The following is a 25,313-nucleotide window of genomic DNA, read 5'->3' as shown; positions in this document are numbered from 1 at the left end:
AAGGAGTGAGCAGAAGGCTTGGCTCCACTCCAGGCTACAAAGTTTCAATTGTAGAAGATAAATAAATCCCAGATACCAGGGCCTCCACTTGGGTCGCCGGGGGTCATGGCCGGCCTGCAAACCAACACAGGCCCCTTGCCCAGGCCACCCCACGCCCCAAGGGAACCCCCACCCTGATCCGGGACACCCTTCAGGGCAAACCAGCTGGCCCGCAACCGTGCACCAAGCCTCTATCCTATCTAATAAAAGAGTAATATGCAGATTGACCATCACTCCAACACACAAGATGGCTGCCCCCATGTGGTTAAAGATCCTGCCCCCATGTGGAAACAAGATGGCTGTGACAAGATGGCCAGCAGGGGAGGGCAGTTGGGAGGCACCAGGCCTGCAAGGGAGGGCAGTTGTGGGTAATCAGGTCAGCAGGGGAAGGCAGTTGGGAGGGACCAGGACTGCAAGGGAGGGCAGTTGGGGGAGATCAAGCCTGCAGGGGAGGGCAGTTAGGGGTGACCAGGCCTGCAGAGGAGGGAAGTTGGGGGCAAACAGGCTGGCAGGGGATCCATTAGACATCAATCAGGCTGGCAGGGGAGTGGTTAGGGGGTGATCAGGCTGGCAGGCAGAAGCGGTTAGGGGCAATCAGGAAGGCAGGCAGGCGAGCAGTTGGGAGCCAGCAGTCCTGGATTGTGAGGGGGATGTCCGACTGCCCATTTAGGCCCGATCCCACCAGGATTGGGTCTAAAAGGCAGTTGGACATCCCTCGAGGGGTCCCAGATTGGAGAGGGTGCATGCTGGGCTGAGGGACACCCCCCCCCCCCGTGCACGAATTTCATGCACCGCGCCTCTAGTATATATATATATATATTGCCAGGCGTGATGTCAAGGAGTTCACTGACTATATTTTCTCCTAGGAGTTATTTGGGCTTCATGTCTTACATTTAAGTCCTTACTCCATTTTGAGTTTATTCTTGCATGTGATGTAAGAAAGCGATGTAGTTTCATTTTTTCTATCAGTCCAATTTTTTGTCTTTTCCCCATTGCATATTCTTGTCTCCTTTGTCATAGATTAACTGACCATATAGGAGTGGGTTTATTTCTGGGCTGTCTATTCTGTTCCTTTGATCTATGTGTCTGTTTTTATGCCAGAACCTTACGGTTTTGATTAGTATAACCTTATAGTATAGTTTGATATCAGGTAGTGAGTGTCATTCCCTCCAACTTTGTTACGTTTTTCTCAAGATTGCTTTGGCTATTCAGGGTCTTTTGTGGTCCCATATAAATTTTAGGATTGTTTGATCTAGTCTGTGAAAAATGTGCTTGGTATTTTCATAGGGATTACATTGAATCTATAAATTGCTTTGGGCAGTGTGGACATTTTAACAATATTAATTATTTCTATCCATGAAAATGCAATATTTTTAGACTTATTTGTGTCTTCTTTGATTTCTTTTATCAATGTCTTATAGCTATCAGATACAAGTCTTTCACCTCCTTGGATACATTTATTCCTAGATATTTTGTTCTTTTTTATGCATTTGTAAATGGAATTGTTGTTTTTTTATAAGGACAGATAGGTTTTTTAAAATATATTTTATTGATTTTTTACAGAGATGAAGGGAGAGGGATAGAGTTAGAAACATCGATTTGAGAGAAACATCGATCAGCTGCCTCCTACACACCCCCTACTGGGGATATGCCCGCAACCAAGGTACATGCCCTTGACCAGAATCGAACCTGGGACCCTTCAGTCCGCAGGCTAACACTCTATCCACTGAGTGAAACCAGTTAGGGCTGGAATTGTTTCTTAATCTTTCTTTCTAATTGTTTGTTTTTAGTGTATAGAGATGCAATAAATTTTTGTATATTGATTTTATGTGTTCCAACTTCTTGAATTCTTTATTAGTTCTAACAGTTTTTTGGTATAGAGTCTTTAGGGTTTTCTATGTAATATTATATCATCTACAAATAGTGACAGTTTTACTTCTTCCTTTCCTAATGTCTTTTATTCCTTTTTCTTGACTAACTGCTCTGACTAGGACTTCAGATCATTGTGTTTTCATTTTCATTGTCTGAAGGTAGATTTTGATTTCTTCTCTGATCTTGTTGTTGACCACCCCATTGTTGAGTAGCATGTTATTTACCTACACGTTTGTGTGTTTTCCAGTTTCCTCTCACACCTGATTTCTAAATTCATACCATAGTGACCAGAGAAGATGCTTGACATGATTTCAATTTTCTTAAATTTGTTGAGACTTGTTTTGTGACCTGGCATGTGTTCCATCCTAAAAAATGTTCCATGTCCATTTGAAAAGAATGTATATTATTTTGTTTTTGGCTGCAATGTCCTACAGATATCTGTTAAGTTCATCTGGTTCATGTGTCACTCATGGCCACTGTTTCCTTGTTTTCGGTCTGGCTGAACTATCCCATGATGTCAATGGGGTGTTCAAGTCCCTTACTATGACTGTATTAATGTTGATCTCTCCCTTTAGGTCTGTCAATATTTGACATATATTAGGTACTCCTATGTTGGGTGTATAAATGTTTAAAAGTTATTGACTCTTGTTAGATTGATCATTTTATCATTAAGAAAATGCCTTTTTTGTCTCTTATTACAGTCTTTGTTTTAAAGTCTATTTTGTGTGATACAAGTATTAATACCTCATCTTTTTTTTAAATTTCTATTAGCATAAAATATTTTTTTCCATTCATTTACTTTCAGTCTGTGTATGTCTTTCAATCTGAGCCAGGTCTCTTATAAGCAACATATGTACAGGTCTTGCATGTTTTTTATCCACTCAGCCACCCTATGTCTCTTAATTGGCACATTTAGTCCATTTACATTTAAAATAATTTTTCATAGGTATATAGGTATTGCCATTTAATTGTTTTCTGATGGTTTTTGTAGTTCTCTGTTCCTTTCTTATTCTTTTGCTCTCTTCTCTTCTATGTTAATGACTTTCTATATTGTGTTTGGATTCTTTTCTCTTTATTACTTGTATACCACTTACAGATTTTTGGTTTGTGGTTATGATGTGCTTCATGTATACCAAGCTATGTTAATAGCAGTCCATTTTAGTTGATGGTGGCTTATGTTCTAACACATTCTAAAATCACTACAATTTTTACTCACGCTCTCTACATTTATGTTTTTGTCGTTATTTTTACTTCTTTTGGTTGTGTCTGTTTGTGTGTATTCCTTAATTTGTTGTTGTAATTACACATGATCTTGGAGCCCTTTGTCTTTATTGAAAGTTTTCTTTTTCTTATATCTAAAGCTCATAAAAGAATGATAACCTAGGAAGTAGCTAAAACTGATAAAAATAAGTAAAGCAGGTTATAAAAAAAAATCACACTGTGGCATGGCTATAGCATTTTGGACAGTAATTTCACAATATTCACTTAAAACTTTACTCCCTTCCTTTCTTCTACAAGTTCACAGTGGAGTATCATAGGTATTTACTGTCTGTATGGTTCAGATTGGGTCCAAACTAAATGCCCGTCAATGGGAGAATGATTACAATACATCCATATTTAATAATACCAGATAATAAAAAGAAAGAAAACAAAAAAATTTTAAAAACTAAGAAAAAAAGCAAAAACAGAAAAAGAATACCAGATAACAGTAAGAGTAAGGTATATCCACATATACTGAGATGCAAAGAATTTAAGTCATAATGTTCAGTGAAAAGAAATAAATTACAAAAAAAAAAAAGATGTTATGATGATGTTATATAGGGGAAAACCCCACAAAACAAATTTCTACATGTATGGGGGGTATACTTCAAATTTCTAAAAGCTCTTACACTGGGGAGGGAGCAATGGGTTGTAGAAAAGAAACTGCAAGGGCTCTTGCTTTGCCTCCTTTAGTATCCATATATATAAAAGCCTAATATGCTAAGTGTCCTACCATTCGGCCAGTTTCTATGATGCACATTGACCACTAGGGGACAGACGCTCCGACCAGTAGGTTAGCTTGCTGCTGGGGTCCGGCCGATTGGGACTGGGTGAGATGGGCCGGACATGCCCTGGAGCCCTCCCGCAGCCCCTCCCCGGCCTGATCATGCACTGGTGGGGTCCCTCGGCCTGGCCTGCACTCTCTTGCAATCTGAGACCCCTCGGGGGATGTCAGAGAGCCAGTTTAGGCCTGATCCGGCAGGCCAGGCTGAGTGACCCCACCGGTGCATGACTATATTCACTTGAGTGGTTTTTAAAACATGGAAAGCATTATAGATAAAGAGAACCAATATACTTAGACAAATAAGCACTTAAAACAAATATTCTGGCCCTAGCTGGTTTGGCTCAGTGGATAGAGCCTTGGCCTGCAGACTGAAGGGTCCCAGGTTCGATTCCAATCGAGGGCACATGCCCGGGTTGTGGGCTCGATTCAATCCCCAGTAGAGGGCATGCAGGAGGCAGCTGATCAGTGATTCTCTCTCATCATTGATGTTTCTATCTCTCCCTTCCTCTCTCTGAAATCAATAAAAATATATTTTAAGAAAATTCTGTGTTGGAAAAAACAATAAAAATATTTACATGTGTAAAAACTGAACATGTCTCACACTGCACAAAAAATTACCAATATGTAGAAAAAAATGATTAGAAATATTCATTTTTATAATTTCTTTGTTTTGGCCAGTTCATCTTAAATTGTACTATGCTCCATGTTAGCTTTTTTTTATAAGTCACTTAAGCTTCATAAGTATTTGGACAGCAGTTGTTATAAGGCCTATTTTACAGAGTATAAAACTGAATGAGAGTTAAAGGAAGTGTGAGAGGTTATGCTCATCTGTGTGAATTTATAGCCCACAAGCTTTCTGCTGTACCACATGACCCCTCCCCACTGCCTGTGGTCTTCACTTCCTCAGTAAAAACAGCAATTACGACTTACTAAGTTGAAATCAAAGGACTTTTCTCCGAAGAGCCTGTTGGCAGTTCTAAGCAAGTACTGCGTGCCAGCCCTGTTAACCTCGGTGAGGAGCGTCTGGAAGCCCTGGTGGACATCTTCACTTCCGCCACCACTTTTACTGAAATAAAGTGCCTGAAATAGAACACAGAATAAAAATGTACAACTTCAGTATGCTTTGACTTCAGGAAATTGGATAAAACACTCAACTCTGCCTAAGAACTGTACAGGTCCTCACTACAGACTAAAAGAATAGTCATCCAACTAAAGACAAAAGTATCTTGAAAGTCACTCTTCCCTCTAACACATCCTGCAAGGAGTCAGAGCCCTCCCTGCCTGCAATGGCAGGAGCAGAAATGCCCTTTGCAGACCCAGCTTCTGGGTGCTCCACACTTGTTGTCTGCCTGAAAATAAGGCTGTCAGCCTGGCCCCAATTCTCAGTGAAGACAGGCCACTCCTAATATCAAAAATTGCAGCCTCTCCCCAGTCCTTGGATCCAGGCTGGTCCTGTGATTGTTCTGACCAACAGAGCACAGGAGAAGGGACACTGGGCCTTCCAAGGCCCGGCAGCTCCACACTTGCTCTCCTGGATCCCAGCCGCCATGGTGTAAGGAAGTCCAAGCTGTCCTGTGGCAGACACATGGAAAGCCTGGGAGAACAACACCTCAGGGGGAGAGCTACTTGTCAAATGGCAACCTTGGCCAGCAGCCTTTCTTGGATCATAAGTGATCCCAGCTGACACCATGGAGTCAGCCCACAAAATCTGAAAAATAATCAACCATTGTTATTTCCAATCACTAAGTTTTGGGATGGTTTGTTTTGCAGCCGTAGAAAATCCACACTGTAATCTAGACATAAAGTTATGCCATAACAAAAATCTAATATGTGTATAGCACTTGCTTTGAACTTAGGCAGCTGTCAGAGGCTGGATGGAAGGAAGGGAGGAGACTGTGAGCAAAGGTTGGAAGGACAGTGAAGAAATTCTTACTGGAGGCTGGAGAAAAGGAGCTCATGGCATGGACTGGCAGAATGGGACAGACTGTCATCTACAATGATGGGAAAGGTTAGACATTTTGCTAGTGAACCCCAGATTTGGTTTGGGAGAAGTCCAGAAAGAACGTGGCTCCTTTCAGCTCCCTGGGATAAAGTATGGGAACATAAAGGTAAGCTAAAGATCGCTTCATTTTCAAGCAGAATCTAAAGGAAGTATTTCCAACCTAGGATTTGTGGGGTAGAAAATAAAAATGTTTCTTATTCCCAGCCTCTCCAGTGGGCAAGTGATTCTAAAAGTACTAGTAAGATATGACCTCAGGGCAATTGTAAATCCAAGGGCCAGGCATCAAGGGCAGAATATAGTTCATTTTGTTAACACCTTAGAAAGATTAAGTGCCACACAGACCCTCCTGCTAGGCAGAGAAGCCTCTGAGCATCTTCAGGACACTGTCCCCCAGCACAGAGTCCTGCCTCAAACAGGTACCCAGCATGTGCTTTTGTTCAAGGAGGCAGATTTAAGTTGATATATACAATATCCCACCACTGTTTATAAGAACACCTGCCGACGCCTTTTCTTGGACTTCCAGCTTCCAGAACTATGAGGAAATGAATTTCTGTTGCTTCAAACACTTAGTGTGTGATACTTGTTATGGTAGCTGTAGCAGACTGAGACACCGCCCTACAACGTGTGAAGGGTGTGTCCACTGCAGATATCCGGCCCTGTGTCACCACTGTATTTTGGGGGTGAGGGGGCAATAATTTGTCTTTAGTTCACAAAGCTCTGCACTCAGGAACCACACTAAAGAGCCTCAATAGCCTTGTTCTTCCTAGACTTCAAGCCCGAACCTGGCCCATGATGAAATCAGACTCTGGGGCAGTGGGAGGGGTGAGTGTATTTTTCCTATGGGAGGGCTGAGAACCATTAGGAGCCAGCGGGCAGATAGTGGCAATCAGGCAGGGACCCCGATGAGCTAATGCCTTAGTCTGTAGGCCCTGCACACCACTCTGGAGGCAGACTCTGGGACTGGCTTCAGTTATGAGGCATCAGGATGTATGACAGAGCAGAGGCTTGAAAAGCACTTGCACATTCAAGCTTGTCCTCCTGGAAGCTTGGAATTGTGCTATGAAGAAGTCCAGGCCACGCTGCCAAAGAGAGACCATGTGGGAGGCCAGGCCAAGGCAGTACGCAGAGGAGGCCACCTGCATGGAGGAGGCCTGAGGCCTACACCAGTGACACAGCCCCGCCAAGTGGAACAGGATCACCGTTCAGTCCACCCAGAGCAAATCTTCACCTTAAGCTCTGAGTTTTTTGGGGGTATTCACTCAACAACAAAGAAATGAAACACCATTGAAAAATTTTACAGTTAAATAAGAAAATTAAAATAAAAAATTTTAACAATTGAAAAGCAGTTGACAATACCCAAAGACTACTGTGAGACTCAACCTGACCTTGTGGCTTTATGTCTATTCACAAAGTCCTGCACAAACCACTACCGGGGGTTGGCGAAATTGATTGCTTTCCCAAGTAAAGGGTGCCACTCATCCCTAACAGGTCAGAGGCACTCATCCCAGGGCATATGCCCAGGGCTGACACATCCTTCCCTGGCAGCATTCCACCCACAGCCCTGCCACACTGATAGATAGCCAGTACTTTGGGATTTGAAAGGTAGAAGACCAGTTAACTAACAAATTAATAGTATTTCCTATTCCCCAGAAATGGCGTCAAGCATGTACCTGGACTATCTGGGCCGCAGTGTCTCCACTTGCCCCCATGAGGACCATGGCCAGGGCAGATGAGATGCTGAAGGGCGAGAAAAACACGTTTTTCGATTTGTCTTCACCCAGCTTTTTCAAAAGGTTTATGGCAAAAGTGCCATTTGCTTCGGAAAGGGTATCCATGATGACGAGTCTGAAACGATGAACTTAACGTCAGTCTCACATAAACTAGGCTTACAGTTGACTGCATTTCACGCTGTTAACAGTGACCACTGACACTCTGATTCAGTCAGCAAACAGGTGCACATAAAAAACTCTATTCCTTTGAGGGAACCTCAAAGTTATATTGTGTTTCTAATTTTAAGTGAAAAAACATTGAAGTTATGCTTATAATAGAATCCTGTTTTGTGGGGGGAAAGCGGGAGGACTTCTATCTATACACGTGTCTGTGAGCCCAGAGAAGGTGTGGATGGTACACACTCAACCTCTTACCTAGTTACTTCCTTGGAGAGACATTGGGAGAGGAGTTATTGGCTTTTGGTTCCATTTCTGCATTGTTTGGTGTGTTGTATGAACTTATATGCAGGCTAATATGAAAATCGACCGAATGGCAGAATGACTGATCACTATGACATGCACTGGCCACTAGGGGGCAGATGCTTAATGCAGGAGATGCCCCCTGGTGGTCAGTGTGCTCCCACAGGCTGGTGAGCACGGCTATGGTGGGAGCCTCTCCCACCTCTGGGGCAGCACTAAGGTTGTCCAACATCCCCCGAGGGTTCCTAGGCTGCGAGAGGGCACAGGCAGGGCTGAGGGACCCCTCTGAGTGCACGAATTTAATGCACTGGGCCTCTAGTTACTTTATAATTTAAAATTCATTCATAATGATACCATTGTGATTAAGAACAGAAAAGTAGCAAAGGGAAGGCCAAATATTATAGGCATGTCATTGGGCAGCTTCACCAGGAAGTTAAAGCTTTACATTCCCCAGGGGTCCAATGGAGGAGAGATAGACACATGCCCAGTAGAGGTGACATGGGGAAGGTACTTGTCTGTCAGTCACACTTGGGAACAGAGGTCATTGGCCAGAATGGGAATGGCCACTGTAAGTGGAGGAAGATTTGGAATACTTAATTTCCTGAACAAAGGAACTTGCTCTCTTATACTCTTGGTTGCTCTTGGTGTGTTGCACTTGACTCCAGGCTTACCAAGCTCTCCCACCCCTGCTCCCTGGCATTTGTCTACATGGCCCACATCCATGTGAACCCCCAAACACAATGTCTAATGGACCATAACTAGCCTGATGCTGAACTGGACCTGGCTACAACATGGAACGGGAAGTCTGGACACTGGCTTTGCTTTTACACTTCTTCTATGACTGAAATGGGACTTTGGAAACACAGAAATATAATCCCATACAAATAAAAATCACTCATCCTCCCGTGTGAGTCTCAGAAAATTCTTTTTCTTGAGATATTGGACGGACTCCACTCCCAGCACTCAGTGGGGAAAGGGATATCCCAATTTCCCCAATAACAAATACAATCACAAGTTACATAAGAAAAGATGGTTGAATGTTTTTTAGTTATTTTTTGTTTATTTGATTTTGCTTTTTAAAAATATGTTTTTATTGTTTTAGAGAGAGAGGAAGGGAGAGGGATAGAGAGATAGAAACATCAATGAGAGAGACACATCGATCAGCTGCTTCCTGCATGCCCCACACTGGGGTTTGAGCCACCACCTGGGCCTGCGCCCTGACTGGGAATCGAACAAAAGACATCTTGGTTCATGGGTCGATGCTCAACCACTGAGCCACACCCGCCAGGCTGGTTGAATGTTTTAATAATGTAGAAGAGAAGACTCCATTTCAGAGATGTAGTAAGCCACTGTGAAAGGACTGACATTAACTATAGAGAAAAGGGGTGGGAGAAACTGAAGGGGGCCAGCTCCGGGAAAGGCACAGAGACAGAAGGAAGTGTCATTCCCGTGAATGAGCTGTGGGCAGCAGACTGGAAAGTTGGCTCAGTTAGTTAGAGGTTTGTCCAGATATACCAAGTTTGTGGGTTCGACTCCCATTCAGGACTTATACAAGAAGCAACCAATGAACGCATAAGTAAGTGGACCAACAAATCGATGTTTCTCTCTATTTTTTTTAATCATCACCAGCCGATATTTTCTCCATTGATTTTTTAGACATAGTGGGAGGGAGGGAGAGGGTGAGAGAGAGAGATAAATATCGATGTGAGAGAGACACATTAATTGGTTGCCTTCCACATGCACCCTGACTGGGGCCAGGGATCGAACCCACAACCGAGGTGCATGCCCTTGACCAGGAACCAAACCCGCAAACCTTCAGTCCTCAGGCTGACACTCTAACCACTGAATTACCCAGTCAGGGCTTTCTCTCTTTCCCTTCCTCTTTCTATAATAATAAATAACAAGTGGAGGCTCCTAAGGTCAAGATAGTGGAGGTTCCTGGGGAGAGATGGGGCCTACCTATTCTCTTTTGGATAATCTCAGAAATAGCCACCTGGAAATTAACCCTAAATTCCAACAGATACATAGGAAAATGAGCAGTCTTTTGTCAGAGCTGGCCACAGCTATTAATAGGCCCACTCTTCTGTCTCTCTCACTCTATGACTGCTGTCATTTTAATTTAGAATATCTTAAAATTTTTCTTGTCACAAGCTAAGGAACAGGCTCAACTCAGGGCTAATGCCCTGTCTTTGGACTGCTGCCCTAAAAGCCATTACTTGAGGAAGGGCCTGAAGAGTGTGTTGGAAGGAGCCAGGTGAGAGGACAGAGGCAGTGAAGGGCCCAGGCAGTCCAGAGTTGCAGGTGTGGCAGGGCAGGCCAGAGAGGAGGGGCTCTGCGGGGAGCAGCTCAAGTTAAAACACTGACCCAACTCATATTTCCCAGTCAGAGGTTGAGGAAATTACTCATCTGAGCAGTGGGTGGGGCCCGACAGACCAGGAGAGAGGAAGGCAAGAGCAGCTGTTTCCATGGAGTGGAGGGTGAAGGCAGGAGACATCTGGCCGAAAGGCCTGTGGAGGTTGCAGAATCAGCCATTCTTCCCAGCAGGCCTTGCTGGTTACAAACATGGGCACTGAATATGGCCCCAAAGCTGTGAAGGGGACCAGAGTTTTGCCACCCAGAAGCTGCCTTTTGGGATATTGATTTTAAGCTGGTTATTAATAAACAAAAGACTCAAAAAAAACACCTTTGACCTCTACCTTTTCTGCCTAAGAGATTCAGATGGAAAGGCTGTGTCAAGAAGGAAACTCAGGGTGTTCACCTCAGCCTAATCTGAATTAAATATGATGTATAGAAAGGCACCAAGCAGGGGCCTGGAAGCTAGATCACCCAGAGTCCCACTGAGGCAAAAATTCGCCTACCATGTGTGTTCTCTTCCTCAACTACCTGTAAATTCTCACATCTGATATCTAAGATCCCATCCCCTCTTCTTTCCTTTGTCCAAAATGACATATATACCAAATTTTGCCCCATTTTGGAAGTTCCATGCCTATGTGAATTCCCCATGGGTATGTATTAAAACTTTGATTTTCTCCTGCTAATTTGTCTTTGTTAACTTGATTATTAGCCCAACTAGAAGAACTTAGAAGGTGGGAGAAAAGTATTACATTTTTTAGCTCCTAGGTGAATTGAGAAAGGACAGAGTTTTAGGGCCCTGTGCATATTAGGTTTGTTGCAAGTTCAACTGGCCAAGGAAAGATCCCACAGGTCCCTTCATTACCCCATCAAGACTCTTACCATCCACACACTTTCACCACTAGGAATTTCACTAAAGTGTACTGGTGAAAATACTGTTAGCATAGGCAGCTGAGTTCACAAAAGAGAAGAGAGCTAGACTGGCTAGGCCCAACTGAGTCTGGAAGTTACACTTAATCAGGCTTAAATCTGGAAGTCACAGTTTCAGACTCCCCAGCAGATAGCCAAATCTCTGCCAATGGGATTAACACCCCTCCTGCTTTTCAATATCCCCAGGGGTCAACTGGCCTAGTAGCAGAGACCGCCAAGCGGGAGGGATAAAACAGCAAAGGAAATTCCTTTACCAGCTATGAGCACAGTAGAGGCCAAGATGGTGAAGCAGCTCTTTGGGGCATGTGCAGTGGGAGCCAAAAGGGTGACACAGAAGGGTGGAGTCTAGCCTGGGAAAAGGATCAGAGGAGATGAGGGCAGGGAACCCCAGAGGATCCAGGAAAGAGGACTGCTTGGAGGGAGGGCCCAACACAAGCCGGAGAAATCCAGGAAGTATATTGAATAGTTTGCAAGCAAGCCTACTCATTCCCGAAAACCAAGAAAATTTATGGAGCATTATAAGGACTCTCAGAGCAGCTGCTACTAGAGCCTGCCCCTCCTCTACATCCCCAAGGGCGTATTATTTCCCTTCAACCCAATAAAGCTTGCCACTAGCTGAAACTTCTCCCTTTGAAATTCCTTTCTCGCACACCACAAGAAACCATTTTTACTGGCAACAATACTAAGCACAAAAACAACTATTAGGTATTTCAAAAGCTACAGGGAAAAAAACACACCTTTAAGTGCCACCAAACAGAGAACCACTTTAGATTTTGTCACATTCACAATAGGATATTAATGGAGATATTAATGTTTTAATATCATATTAGTATCAAAGAAAGACATAAAATTAATTTTAAAAGAAAATATAAGACTACAAATACAATTTCAAAATATTTTCTATGTAAATTAAATTAGGAAAAAAGCACATGTGAGCATAATTTATAGACAGAAAATGGATGGAAATACTGTATACCAAATGTTTCTGATTTATGAGTAAATTTTCATTTTTTTTAATATTTTTCTGCATGTTCATATTTTCTACAACATTCCTAATTCTTTTTAGATGGTTGGTTGATATTTCTTTTTACAAAATTATATACATACACTTAGTTTAAAAATCAGTGCCCATCGCCCAGCCAGTGCGGCTCAGTTGTTTGAGCATAGTTCCATGCACTAGGAGGTGAGGAGGTGGCAGGTTTGATTCCTATTCGGGCACCCGAGTTGTGGGCTCGATCCCCAGTAGGGAGCGTGCAGCCGATAGATGATTCTCTCTCATCATTGATGTTTCTATCCCTCTCTCCCTCTTCCTTCCTCTCTGAAATCAATGAAAATGTATTTAAAAAAACAACCTTTTCAAAAACAAAACACAGTGCCTATAGCAATACTACAAGTAAGAGCAGTTTGTCTTACCAATTGCCCCTGCCCTTCTCCCATTCGAGATTCTCTTTATAACTCAGAATGCATTTCCTTTCTTTCACTTAACACTGATTTTCTTTATGTTAAATTTGTCTCTTCCCACCCCATTTCTCTAATCTTCTATGTATCTAGGACAACTTTTCCCCAAATGTTCTACATAATGGTCAAACCCTTTCAGTAACTTTTTTTCACATGCTCAGATACAAGGAATAATCTACCAGCTCCCTTTTTTTTCTCCAACAGTCTCCCACCCTGCTGGTGAACACACGGGTTTTCATTCCCAGAGAAAAATTTTCATAGACTGGAAATGACATTCCCTACTAAAATACTTTGGTTAATGGTCAATTAATTGTCAGTCTGGTGAAAATATTTTTTTCTCAAAGCATATTGTTTACACACAAAAAAGGAATTATTTTTGCCGTAGACAGTTTGGCTCAGTGGATAGAACATCAGCCTACGGACCAAAGGGTCCCAGGTTTGATTACAGTCAAGGGCATGTACCTTGGTTGCGGGCTCCTCCCTGGCCCGGGCCCTGATGGGGGCTAGTACAGGAGGCAACCAATCAATGTGTTTCTCTCACATGGATGTTTCTCTCTGTTTTTCCTTCTCTCTTCTACTCTCCCTAAAAAATCAATGGAAAAATATCCTCAGGTGAGGATTAACAAAAAATAAAAAATAAAAAGAAATAATTTTTCCTTAAAAATGTAAGTACTGGATACATATATTAATAGATAAAACTTTTTAATGCTTTAAACTAAACACCTTTTAAAGCAAACTTACAAACCTCAGTAAACACTGAAAGTTCTATAAACTTAATAAACCAAGACTTATATATCTAGTAAGCTAGAATCACATAAGACTTTCAAACATGTTTAAAAATACACCAAGCCGAAACCGGTTTGGCTCAGTGGATAGAGCGTCGGCCTGCGGACTGAGGGGTCCCAGGTTCGATTCCGGTCAAGGGCACGTACCTTGGTTGCGGGCACATCCCCACTGGGAGGTGTGCAGGAGGCAGCTGATCGATGTTTCTCTCTCATCGATGTTTCTAACTCTCTATCCCTCTCCCTTCCTCTCTGTAAAATATCAATAAAATATATTAAAAAAAAAAAAAATACACCAAACAGTACAGTGGTTATTTCTACACCTGTACTTAAGTCTGGCACAAAGGTATTAATACCATGGGTTTAATTTACTTTATCTTTATTGTATCTTTTTATATCTTTCCTACAGTGATAGTGAGACTTACTTTAGGGTCATTACACTATCCCAGCTGCTTCTCCAGCCCAGCACTCATTGATGACCAAGACATTCGAGTATGTTAGGGCAGTTTTGAGCTTCCAGTTCCCCATTCAGGGAAATTTTGCAAGGCCTCAACCAAACACCAAATTTAAGTGTATTGTAACATGGTGTCTTTCTCTAAAATGAAGTATTGTTTGAGTTTTCCTCTGTCTGGGTGTATAAGTTGGCTATATAAATTGGCTATAACTTGTTCAGTTTAATTTTTCAGACTTTAGGATAGTTTGTATAACTACTGTGCTTATTAGCCTAGGAAACTGGAATAACCAAACTTTTTACATAGCAAACATGGATGGATCACCACACAGCATTTCCTGAAACATTAGTGAAATTCTTTGGTGCCTTTTTAAAGCATATCTTATTCCCCTCATCTGAACTTATTAATAGACCCATAGCTTTTTATAAATAATTCAATTAGCTGATTTTTTTTTCCGCCTTGATTCTCAAATGGTCATAACTGGGCTGGTGGGGTTCTCTTTAATTTGTTACTTTATCTTGAGATGTAGCGATCTCAAACATCCTTGCATTACAGCAACAGCAAGGTCTTACACATCCATTTCAAATTTTTTTCCAGTCCAAAGACACAAGGTATCAAGAAACTCCTGGGTTTTTTTTAATAGAGGGGTTGTGAAGTACAAGACCTGATTCCTCAAGGAACCTATGTGTTTTGGTGCTATCATTGGGCCACACCAATGCCAAAGCTGGAGAGTTTCCTTTTCAACTACCTAATATATCATGCTGTCGAGGGGGACCAAAGTTTTGCCACCCCAAAATATGCCTTTTGGGATATTGATTTTTAAGCTGCTTATTGATAAATAAATGATTCACCCTGGCCGGCTCAGATGGTTAGAGTGTCGGCACATGCACCAAAAGGTTCAGTTTCTGGTTAAGGCACATACCTGGGTTGTGGATTTGATCCACAGTGGGCGCACGTACAGGAGGCAACCAATGGGTGTTTCTCTCATACATCAATGTTTTTTTCTCTCTCCTCCTTCTCCTCTCTCTAAAATTAGTAAAACATATCCTTGGGTTGAGAATTAAAAAAAGAAAGAAAGAAGTGACTCAGAAAGAACTTCTGAACCTCTCCCTTTCACCTATATGTAGGAATTCAGATATAAAAACCTGCTTAAAGAAAAGGAACATCACCTTAGCACCACAATATAAACCAAAGGAAGAAATCCAGTAAAGCCTGTTTGTTGGAACTCCCCCTGTGTTCCATTGTTTCTGGGTGGCCCAGCAAGAATTTGTTTACCACATATTTGCTCTTTCTCGTCTACATTTCATTCATTCATTCATTCATTTATTTTTAAATCCTCACCCGAGGATATTTTTTCCATTGATCTTTTTTAGAGAGAGGGGAGAGGAGAGAGGAGAGAGAGAAAAACATCGATATGAGAGAGACACATTGATGGGTTGCCTCCCAATGCACCCAACTGGGATAGAGTCTGCAACCAAGGAATCAAAAACTAGACCAGGGGTTCCCAACGTGGGGCACATGCCCCACAGGGGGGCAATTTGAGTTTTAAGAGGGCAATTTGAGAATGAGTTATTAACAGTGAAAATTTTGCATTTCTTACGGTTCTAGAAGCCTCATATACAGTATATAAGTATATATTGTGACATATTTATGCATTTCAGTTCTCTTATGTTTTGAAATTATTAGCTATCTTTTCATATCACTTCATATTATTATTTTTTTTAACAATTTCTTAGTGATTTCTTCCTCAGTACTTCAACTGTCCTTTTGTTCTTTTTTTTTTCTCTTTCATGGATGCCATGTTCTTTGGAAGCTTGTTTAGACCAAGTCAATGGCCTTTTAAGCTTCCTCCATGTGAATAGGAGTTCACTTTTTGAATAAGAATTATATGTCACAGGAAGGCTTAGGTGAGGCATGGCCAAAAAAAGGTTGGGAACCACTGCCCCTAAACAATTCGGTCCGCAGGCCAAAGCTCTAATCACTGAGCCAAACTGGCCAGAGCTCTCATCTATCTTTAAATTGCCTGCTTTCCCTTGGAAATCACAGGCCCTGGCCTTTATCCAGATGGCATGTAAACCTCACCTGCCTAATACATCCTCAGGTATTACATAAAGTACCTTAAAAAACATTTATTCAAGCCGAAACCGGTTTGGCTCAGTGGATAGAGTGTCGGCCTGCGGACTGAAGGGTCCCGAGTTCGATTCCGGTCAAGGGCATGTACCTTGGTTGCGGGCACATCCCCAGTGGGAGGTGTGCAGGAGGCAGCTGGTCGATGTTTCTCTCTCATCGATGTTTCTAGCTCTCTATCCCTCTCCCTTCCGCTCTGTAAAATATCAATAAAATATATTTGAAAAAAAAACAAAACATTTATTCACAAGCATAAAAACTAGGTATTAAGGTTTTATTAATGAGCAATTTTATATATATATGTGCATGTCCTCAGTACTTCAACTGTATATAAACAAGACTAACAAATCTATCCTAGCACCATTTTTCCCTATAGCACCACTCGAGACTTTGAGCAGTTTATGTTCTTAATTGATTTTATTCAACTGATCAAGTCTTAATAATTTTTTAAAGGTGTTACTAATTGTGCTTCTTGCCTTCTTGGATTAAGCATGCCTTAGTTTCCCACAAAATTGAACCATTCAAAGCTTGGTTTAATGGAGACCTGGGCTCCTGTTTTGTCCCTTTGTTTTCTGTGTGTGTGTGTGTACGCGTGTGTGTAACTTCTCTGAGCAGCAGTAATCTGTTAACAGAGGATGATTCCTTCTATGTCTATGTTTACTATAAATATTAAATTAATTCCTAGCACAGTGGGTGGTAAATAAGTGGTGGGTAAATTACAGATTATTTTCTTTCTTCTGAGGTCTAGGTTTAATCTCAGGTCCAGCAAACTTGGGAATGTAAGGTGTGTGATCATCTGGGAGTCATACAATATATGCTTGATGTGATATAGGGTTTTCTGAGTATAAACCAGTAATTTTCAACCTTTCTCGTCTCATGGCACACATAAATTACTAAAATTCTGCAACAACATCAAAAATGTTACAAAAAATATGGGTATAATTTTGATTTACAAAAAATAACAAAATAGTAATTGTTAGGTCTGATCAAATAATTGAATCGATACCCCTTCCCCTGGGAACTGACCTTCAGGCCACTTCACAATGGACATTCCACTTGCTTAGACCACATTCCACCTGCTAAGACCATTATCTCTCCCCTCCAGAGTTTCCCAGATTCTGGGCCTGCACAGACAATTCTAGAAAAGCCCACCTAGAGGCCTTTAAAAACCTGACTCCCAGTCCCTGGGGCTGGTGCCACTTTGGGGCTCAGCCCATCTGGTTTTCCAGATGACCTAATAAATTCATAATTCTTCACCCCCCTTTGGCCTCGTGCATTCCTCCTTCGGTGACTCTAACAGTAATTACCTACCCTCTTTGCTCCAAAGTGACTTTTTAAAAAATCAGTTGCCTATATTTGTATGTAGAGATTTCTAGTACCAATAATTCACCAATCAGATACAACCCTATTATGCGACGTGACCAATAAGATGCAACTCTATTATATGACCTATATACTTATGGTTCAAGACAGGGCATTCATACCACAAGGCTATTGTTGTGTTGGCAGTTGTCATTTTTTTAATTTGACATTCTAAGGGAAAAGAGGTCAATACCCCTGACTAATATCTTTGAAAAATTCTTGGGGCACACTGGCTGAAAATTGCTGGTATAAACAGACAGCAATGGTGATTTCATTCATTCTTATTGCACTCTACTGTTACTAGCTAGAGTTAACTCTAATATGCTGAATTGTAATAAATTCCTTAGATTGGAATTGGCCTCATATAATTGTAAATACTTGGTCTACTGGCCCCAAGTATGACTAAAACTGCACCCTTTTCTCTCTGTGCTGGCATAAAGTGAAGGACGTAATTACTCACTAGTCACAAAATACTGGGACACACCCCATAATACTGATAACAGCGGCAACTCATGTTATCACAGTAAATATTACCTACCCCAGCAAGACAACACTGCAGGATGTTAATCCAAAGGGTACTTTTCAATCCTCATCTCACCACATAAATCCTAAACCACACAGGGGAGGAGCAGGAAGCCCTGACTCACATCCCTGTCATCAGGTACAACGGGGCCCAGGAGGCACAGTCCCAGAGCTGACCCAGCTTCCCCCGCAGCAACCGAGTATTCCTGGCGCATCTGAATTTAATTTGCTAGACTTCTCCTTTCCAAAGCTGAGCTTGTGCAGAGGGGCAGCAGGGTAAAGAAAGTGGCTTAAATGTTAATTACTTCTAGCACCACAACCCCAAGTATGATTAAAAGTTTCCCCAAGTCCTCTTAGCCTTGAAGACACCAAATCCAGTAATATTTTGCCCGCAGTAAGTTTAATAAAAAGCAGAGAAGTGACAAGATCTGGAATGGTCCCCACTTTATCTGCGCAGGCCTGAATGACCTCACAGGGCAAGCCACAGCCGGCGGGCGAGGCCTGGCGCGGGAGCCGGAGTGGGAGCGGCGCCTCTGGCTTCGCCCCCTCCGCTTCTCTACGCGCCCCACCTCCACGCCCGCGTCCTTCAACCTGCTTCGCCCCGTCCCCACCCTCCGGGTTCCCAACAACCCGCACCCGGCAGGAAGCGTCCTCCGCGCGGGCGGGGTCACCTGTGGTCGAGGGACGGGCGGGATAACTTGCGGCCCCGGGGGGTGCGCAGGCGTCACCTGTGGTCCAGGGACCCCGCGCAGCAGCCGGCGAGGCTCCGTGCGGTCCCCATGCCCGCCGGCCGCCTCCCCTGCGGCTGTGCTGGGCTTCTTGATGGGAACGGCACTCCGCCTCCAGGGCCCGGCGGCCGCGCACCACTCACCGGGTGGAGTCACCGTCCGCAGCCGCCGCCGGGCTCGCAGAGGGAACCCGAGCCGCAAGCTCCCCACCCCCATGCCAGGACCGCCCGCGCGCGGCGCCCTCCCCGACTCCGCTCACCGGCCTCCCGTGGGTTCTCGGACCAGAGTGTCGGCGCCTGGGGAGCGGAGCAGCGGCAGGAAGCGCCGGAGCCGCAGGGCCTCAAATAGCGGCGGCGCCGGGAGGGGGGCGGAGTCGCGCGGCGAGTCAGTGCGAAGTCCGCGGCGGGAGCCCGGCGGCCCATCCCAGTCGGGGCCGGAGGGAGGCGGGAGGTGACCAAGTGAGCACAGGTACAGAGGAGCCGCACCCAGCAGCTCCCCCTGCGGGAGGGGCCGCGTGTCCTTTCTGCTCTGGTTGTAGTCACCTCGCCCGCTGAGTCACCAGAGACAATAATCAAAGCAAGGCCCGACCCTCCCGAGGATTTCAATCGGGAGACCACAGTGCGAGACCCACCAGCATGCTGTTGTGGCTTTGCAGAAACTAAATTATGCCCTCAGTGACCAGAAAAGTGCCGGCTCCTCCTACACAGACTTAAGTTTTGACAGCGCAGAACAAGTTTAAAAGGAGCAAACCTCACCTGATGCTGTGGTGCATTCAAAGACTCCCGCACTCCTCTGGCCTGTGAATTAGCTTCCAGGGGACGGAAATACTACACAAATGCTATGAAATCCTGACTTGTCCTTGAGTCTCATTATTTCGGGGCTCCTATAATTTGAAATTAAATTCGGTTTGATCTTGTTAAGCTGTTGGGTTCAAAAAGGAGCCATACATATACTAGACTGACAACCTCAGGGGAGGCCTGCCTGGCAGCCATACAAACTCAGAAACCTAAAATCACCACAAAGAATGGTCTGAAATGAAAACTTTATATGGTGGATAGTCATGTCCTAGGCCTGTATCTTCCCTGACAAAGGTTAATCTTTACCTTGAATTTCATGTAACCAACTCGAGTCTTCTCTTTTGATTGTAATGTATAAAATAAGGGGCAAAACTGCTATTCTCTGGACCATTGTCTCCGTCCCTTGAGATTTTGCTTCCAGGCAATTACTGACAGTTTGGCTGACAGAAATTTTCACAGGCTTGAATGTTTCTTACTTTGACATTTACTTGATGTAGTCGGCAGAATTCCAAAGAAGCTCACCCAGGAGGGAGATTAAAGGCTTCTGAAATTTTGGCTACTTGAATTTTGATTATACTTTTAGCTATGTTACCCTAGTCCAGAACACTGGGGATGACAAGCACAATGGAAAGGCTGTAGTATAGCCCAAATGTACACATGGATGTTATTATTCGCCCAGTGAAATTGGTCCCTCAGTCACTATGTAATTCAGAGGGAATTCCCCATTGGGAATTATTTTTACTTATAGCAATTTACCAACCATTAAGGCTATTGCTCCCCTGCAAGGAATGCCTTAACCCAGTGAGAAAACAAACAAATCATCACTAATATACACTGAGTGGCCAGATTATTATGATCTCTGAATGCATAATAATCTGGCCACTCAGTATATATCCTATCTAATAAAAGAGTAATATGCAAATTGACCATCACTCCAACACACAAGATGGCTGCCCCCATGTGGTCAAAGATGGTTGCCCCCTTGTGGACAAAAGATGGCTGTGACAAGATGGACAGCAAGGGAGGGCAGTTGGGAGGGACTAGGTCTGCAGGGGAGGGCAGTTAGGGGTGACCAGGCTGGCAGAGGAGGGAAGTTGGGGGCGACCAGGCCTGCAGGGAAGGACAGTTGGGGGGAACCCAGGCCTGCAGGGGAGGGCAGTTAGGGGTGACCAAGCCTGCAAGGGAGAGCAGTTAGGGACAATCAGGCTGGCAGGGGAGCAGTTAGGCATCAATCAGGCTGGCAGGGGAGTGGTTAGGGGGTGATCAGGCTGGCAGGCAGAAGCGGTTAGGGGCAATCAGGAAGGCAGGCAGGCGAGCAGTTGGGAGCCAGGAGTCCTGGATTGTGAGAGGGATGTCCAACTGCCCGTTTAGGCCTGATCCTACCTGAATCGGGCCTAAACGGGCAGTCGGTTATCCCTTGAGGGGTCCCAGATTGGAGAGGGTGCTGGCTGGGCTGAGGGACACACTCCCTTGTGCATGAATTTTGTGCACTGGGCCTCTATATATATATTAGAGGCCCGGTGCATGAATTCGTACATGGGTGGGGGTCCAGCCAGCCTGGCCAGGGAGAGGGTACATGGGCGGTTGGCCAGCCTGCCTGCTGGTCGAACTCCTGGTTGAGGGGACAATTTGCATATTAGCCTTTTATTATATAGGATATACACTGAGTGGCCAGATTATTATGCGTTCAGAGATCATAATAATTTGGCCACTCAGTGTATATATTTGTATTCCTGAAATTGTGGGATTGGGATAAAATCCAGTTGCCATACTACAAATGGACCTAAAGGAAGTAGGAAATGTCCTTGGGATCCATGGAGTGGCTTCCTGGGTTACATTTTGGACAGTTAGAACATCTGTTGTGCACTCTATGAGCTACAGTAGGAGAAGGCTTCCAGTAATGTTGTTTACTCCATGAAATCATCTTTTCAGGACCCTAATGTGTTAGCTCATATACAAGTTGAAGTACAGGGAATTGGGACTCTAGAGGTAAAATAGATTTCTGATTGGTTCTAAGGCATATCTGTCTGTCTGGGTCAAAGGTGCCTACTTTTTGTTGCCATAGTATTTTTTCATAGCTGTCTATTGAAAATGGAAAAGATAGTCTTTTTTTTTTTTTAAATAGTATTTAATGAAAAGTAAAGAACTTTCTTAGGTTTGGATAACTTGACTGTTCAATGCTGCCTACTTAGCTGCATCATTTGCAAAATGATTTCCTTTTGCTTTCATGGTGGTAACTTTAGAATGTCCTGGGGATTTGATCATTGTCCATTGTTTTGGTTATTGTGTGGTATTTAAAAATTCTGCAACTAGTTTTCCATTTTTTATGGACTGTCCTGAGGAAGTTAAGAAGCCTCACTGTTTGCATAACATTCCAAAGTCATAAGCTAATGTTCCTATTTATTTTTCAGATAAGGTTTATCTGTGAACCAAATTAAATCAGTATTATCAATAGGTGTTTCCTGAAAATGATTCCTAGGAACAAAAAGTGGTTAGTAAACTAAATACAATTCTGGGTGTCTTTTTTTTTTGGTAAAGAGGTTAACAAAGTTTTGTAGGGTTAAGGCAATTACACTGAGTTAAAACAATGTAAGGTGTAGAAAGTAAGATCATTTTATGAGAAGTCAATCGACTGATAGAGAAGTGTTGAGTGTAATAAGAGTTCAGTGAAGATTCGACAGAATGAGGAACATAAATAGTTAAAGGAGAGCCCATCAAAACATCTGTCTGTTTATGTAACACAGCTGTAGTAGAGATTACCCTTTTACAGGGATGGAGCCTTTTCCTACTGGATGTAGTTGCTGACTATAATACACTATAGGTCTATTATGATCTCCATGTTTCTGAATTAGAACTCGTAAAGCATTTCCTTTACTTTCATGTGTGAAAAGGAAGGAGGAAAGTTTATAATTTGGATGTCCCAGAGCAGAAGTTTTAGATAATACTTTCTTTAGAGCCTCTACAGCTTGTTTCCCTTTGGTGTTTCATTTAATTGACTAGTGGCCCAATGCACGAATGAAGATTCGTGCAAGAATGGCCCTTCACTCTGGCCAGAGCAGCCTTTCTGCTCTGGCCTGGAGCCGCCTTTCTTTCTTCCCATGCTGCCCAAAGGCCAGGAGCGGCTGGGGTGGTGTGGAATGCCTGCGTCGTCACCATGGTGATGACGCAAGGGTCCCGCCCTGTCCCTGGACGTCAGGCCTGTGTATGCAAATTAACCCACCAGCTTTGTTGGGTTAATTTGCATACTCACTCCTGATTGGCTGGTGAGCATCGTGAAGGTATGGTCAATTAGCATGTTACTCTTTTATTAGGTAGATTAGGTTGATTTGACTTTTTTTATTGATTTCAGGGAGAAGGAAAAGGGAGACAGAGATAAAAATATCAATGATGAGAAACAATCATTGACTGGCTGCCTCCTGCAGGCCCCCTACTGGGGATCAAACCTGAAACCTAGGCATGTGCCCTGACCTGGAATTCAACTGACAACATCATAGTGCATGGGATGATGCTCAACCAACTGAGCCACACTGGCTAGGGCCATAACAACATTAGTCACAATAGCCAAGAAGTAGAAGCAACTCAGTGTCCATGGATGGTTGGATGGATGGATGAACAAAATGTGGTTTTGGAACATTGGAACATTGTTCCACCTTAAAAGAACATTGTTCCACCTTAAAAGAAAAGGAATTGTTGATATGCTACTACATGGATGAAACTTGAGGATATTTTGCTAAGTGAAATAAGTCTGTTACAAAAAGGTAAACCCTGGATGATTCTATGTATATCAGGTTCCTAGAGTAGGCAAATTCAGAGACAGAAAGTCTCTAACAGAAGCTTGGGGAAAGGAGATGGGCCTCACTGTTTAATGACACAGAGTTTCAGTTTTGCAAGGTGAAAAGACTTCTGTGGATGGATGGTCCCATAGTAGTATAACAACGTGAAGATACTTAATGCATAGTGTTTCAAACTGTATACTTAAGTGTTTAATTCCATGTTATGTCTTTACTAGAGGCCTGGTGCATAAAAATTCATGCACTGGCGGGGGCATCCCTCAGCCTAGCCTGCCCCCTCTCACAGTCTGGGAGCCCTCAGGGACAGGAGGTGACCTGGCGATCAGGGGAAGGCGACACACCATCACACCTCTGCTGCTGCCACTCCCGGCAGTGCAAGCCTCAGCCAGCCCTGGTTACCTGAGCGTCGGGCAGCCCTGGGCGGCTAAGCATCCACCATCTAAGACTTGCCTGCACCTCGGGCCAGCCCTGGGTGGCTGGGCAGCCAACAGCCAAGGCTTTCGTGTGCCTCAGGCCAGCCCTGGGCAGCTGGGGGGCTGAGGGGACTGGGGGGCTCTGGAAGCAGGCGCATGGCAGGGCTGAGGGAACTAGACGCTGCCATCTTGTGGCTGTGGGCGCCACCATCTTTGAGGGTGGGGCAGTCAATTAGCATATTCCCTCCTTATTGGCTGTGGGCGCCGCCATCTTTATGACAGCGTGAGGGTCAATTAGCATATTCCCTCTTTATTAGATAGGATTACCACAGTAAACAAAGGAGCTGTGCATAATGATTCTTATCTTTGGGTGGAGTTTCCAGTAACTTTGTTTTGCTTATTTTCTAATTTCCCAAACTGCTATATATATTTCTTATGTGCTTTTAAATTCTTTGAGCTAAAAACATACATGCATATAAGAAAGGATAAAATAATAGAGAAAAATAGCTTGCAGAGTTATGCAATTATAGATGATTTGTCTTATATTTCCCCAAATGACCTCAATTGTAACAGCAAAGTGACTCTGGGAAACAGAGATTTAGTAATAAACTTAATTTTTTTATTTGGCAGTAGCCCAGCCAATAAAATAACCATAGTTTTATTAAATAAGTTTTAAAAGAAATAAAACAATGCTAAACTTATAATAATTTGCTAAAATTTTAAGAAGCAATGGTGACTTATAAAAGTTTTCATTCAGTAATAAGCCTTCTTTGAGGGTCATCTTTTCTTTTCTTTTCCTACTTTCCAGGGTGCATGTGGATGGATCTGCTGCTCCTTTCCTGGGGGGATGCATTTTATAGCAGCCATGAGAGAGGCGAGGCTGGACCCAGAGCAGCACTTGGTGCCAAGTGCCCACTTGATGACAATAAATTCGAGCTGTGTATTTTTAATCAGGCATTTGTTTGGAGGTCACTCCTGGGTATTAGAACGCATTGTTCAAAGTTGGGGGTGTTGTTTTCTGTTAACAGGCACTTTGTGTAAGCACAGGTGGGCTGTTCACCAAGGTTCCAGTCTCTTCTCAAGGAAGTTAACAAACATGGCACATAGCGTTCTTAGATGAGCTGACAAACCCCTTGGAGAACAAAAGTGGCATTTCCTTTCATTAAGTAGTGTTAACACATTGATGAAAATAAAATAAAAGGGAAACTACAGGAGGGAAGACAGTGAATTATAACACTCCTGCCTTAAAAATGGGCTTAGAAATTATAAGCCGGTGCATGTAATTATAATTTTGAATTTTAATATGCTTCATAATCATGTTGCTTTTCATTATTTCTGAAATATTTCTCCCTGGTGTCAGTCCCAATATGTCCATTCACTGCACGCTAACCTGCCTCTGCCCATTGACTCCCTACTTTGCATCATGATGCAGAGGCAGAAGATCAGCTGTCCT

General features: G+C 43.3%; 1 protein-coding gene across 5 annotated transcripts in view; it reads right to left on the bottom strand.

The window, feature by feature from the left end:
- Positions 1-19,539, bottom strand: part of LOC308242900 (serpin B6-like) — a 31,366-nt gene extending 11,827 nt beyond the window's left edge. Inside the window, exons 1-3 of one of the 5 annotated variants that reach the window (XM_080657678.1) lie at positions 19,119-19,539; positions 7,628-7,802; positions 4,886-5,035 (exon numbers count right to left, since the gene is read on the bottom strand). In XM_080657678.1, coding sequence (XP_080513804.1) covers positions 4,886-5,035; positions 7,628-7,792 — 315 coding nt within the window. In that variant the 5' untranslated portion in view covers positions 7,793-7,802; positions 19,119-19,539. Of the gene's footprint in view, positions 1-4,885; positions 5,036-7,627; positions 7,803-18,767 lie in introns of all 5 variants that reach the window. The other 4 variants (XM_080657676.1, XM_080657677.1, XM_080657680.1 and 1 more) reach the window with 4 other exon arrangements.
- Between the last annotated feature and the right edge of the window lie 5,774 nt (positions 19,540-25,313).

This window comes from Plecotus auritus (genome assembly GCF_963455305.1).
Source record: "Plecotus auritus genome assembly, chromosome: 2".
Taxonomy (NCBI): domain Eukaryota; kingdom Metazoa; phylum Chordata; class Mammalia; order Chiroptera; family Vespertilionidae; genus Plecotus; species Plecotus auritus.
The sequence above is the reverse complement of the archived record's forward strand: the minus strand, read 5'-3'. Positions and strand labels throughout refer to the sequence as shown.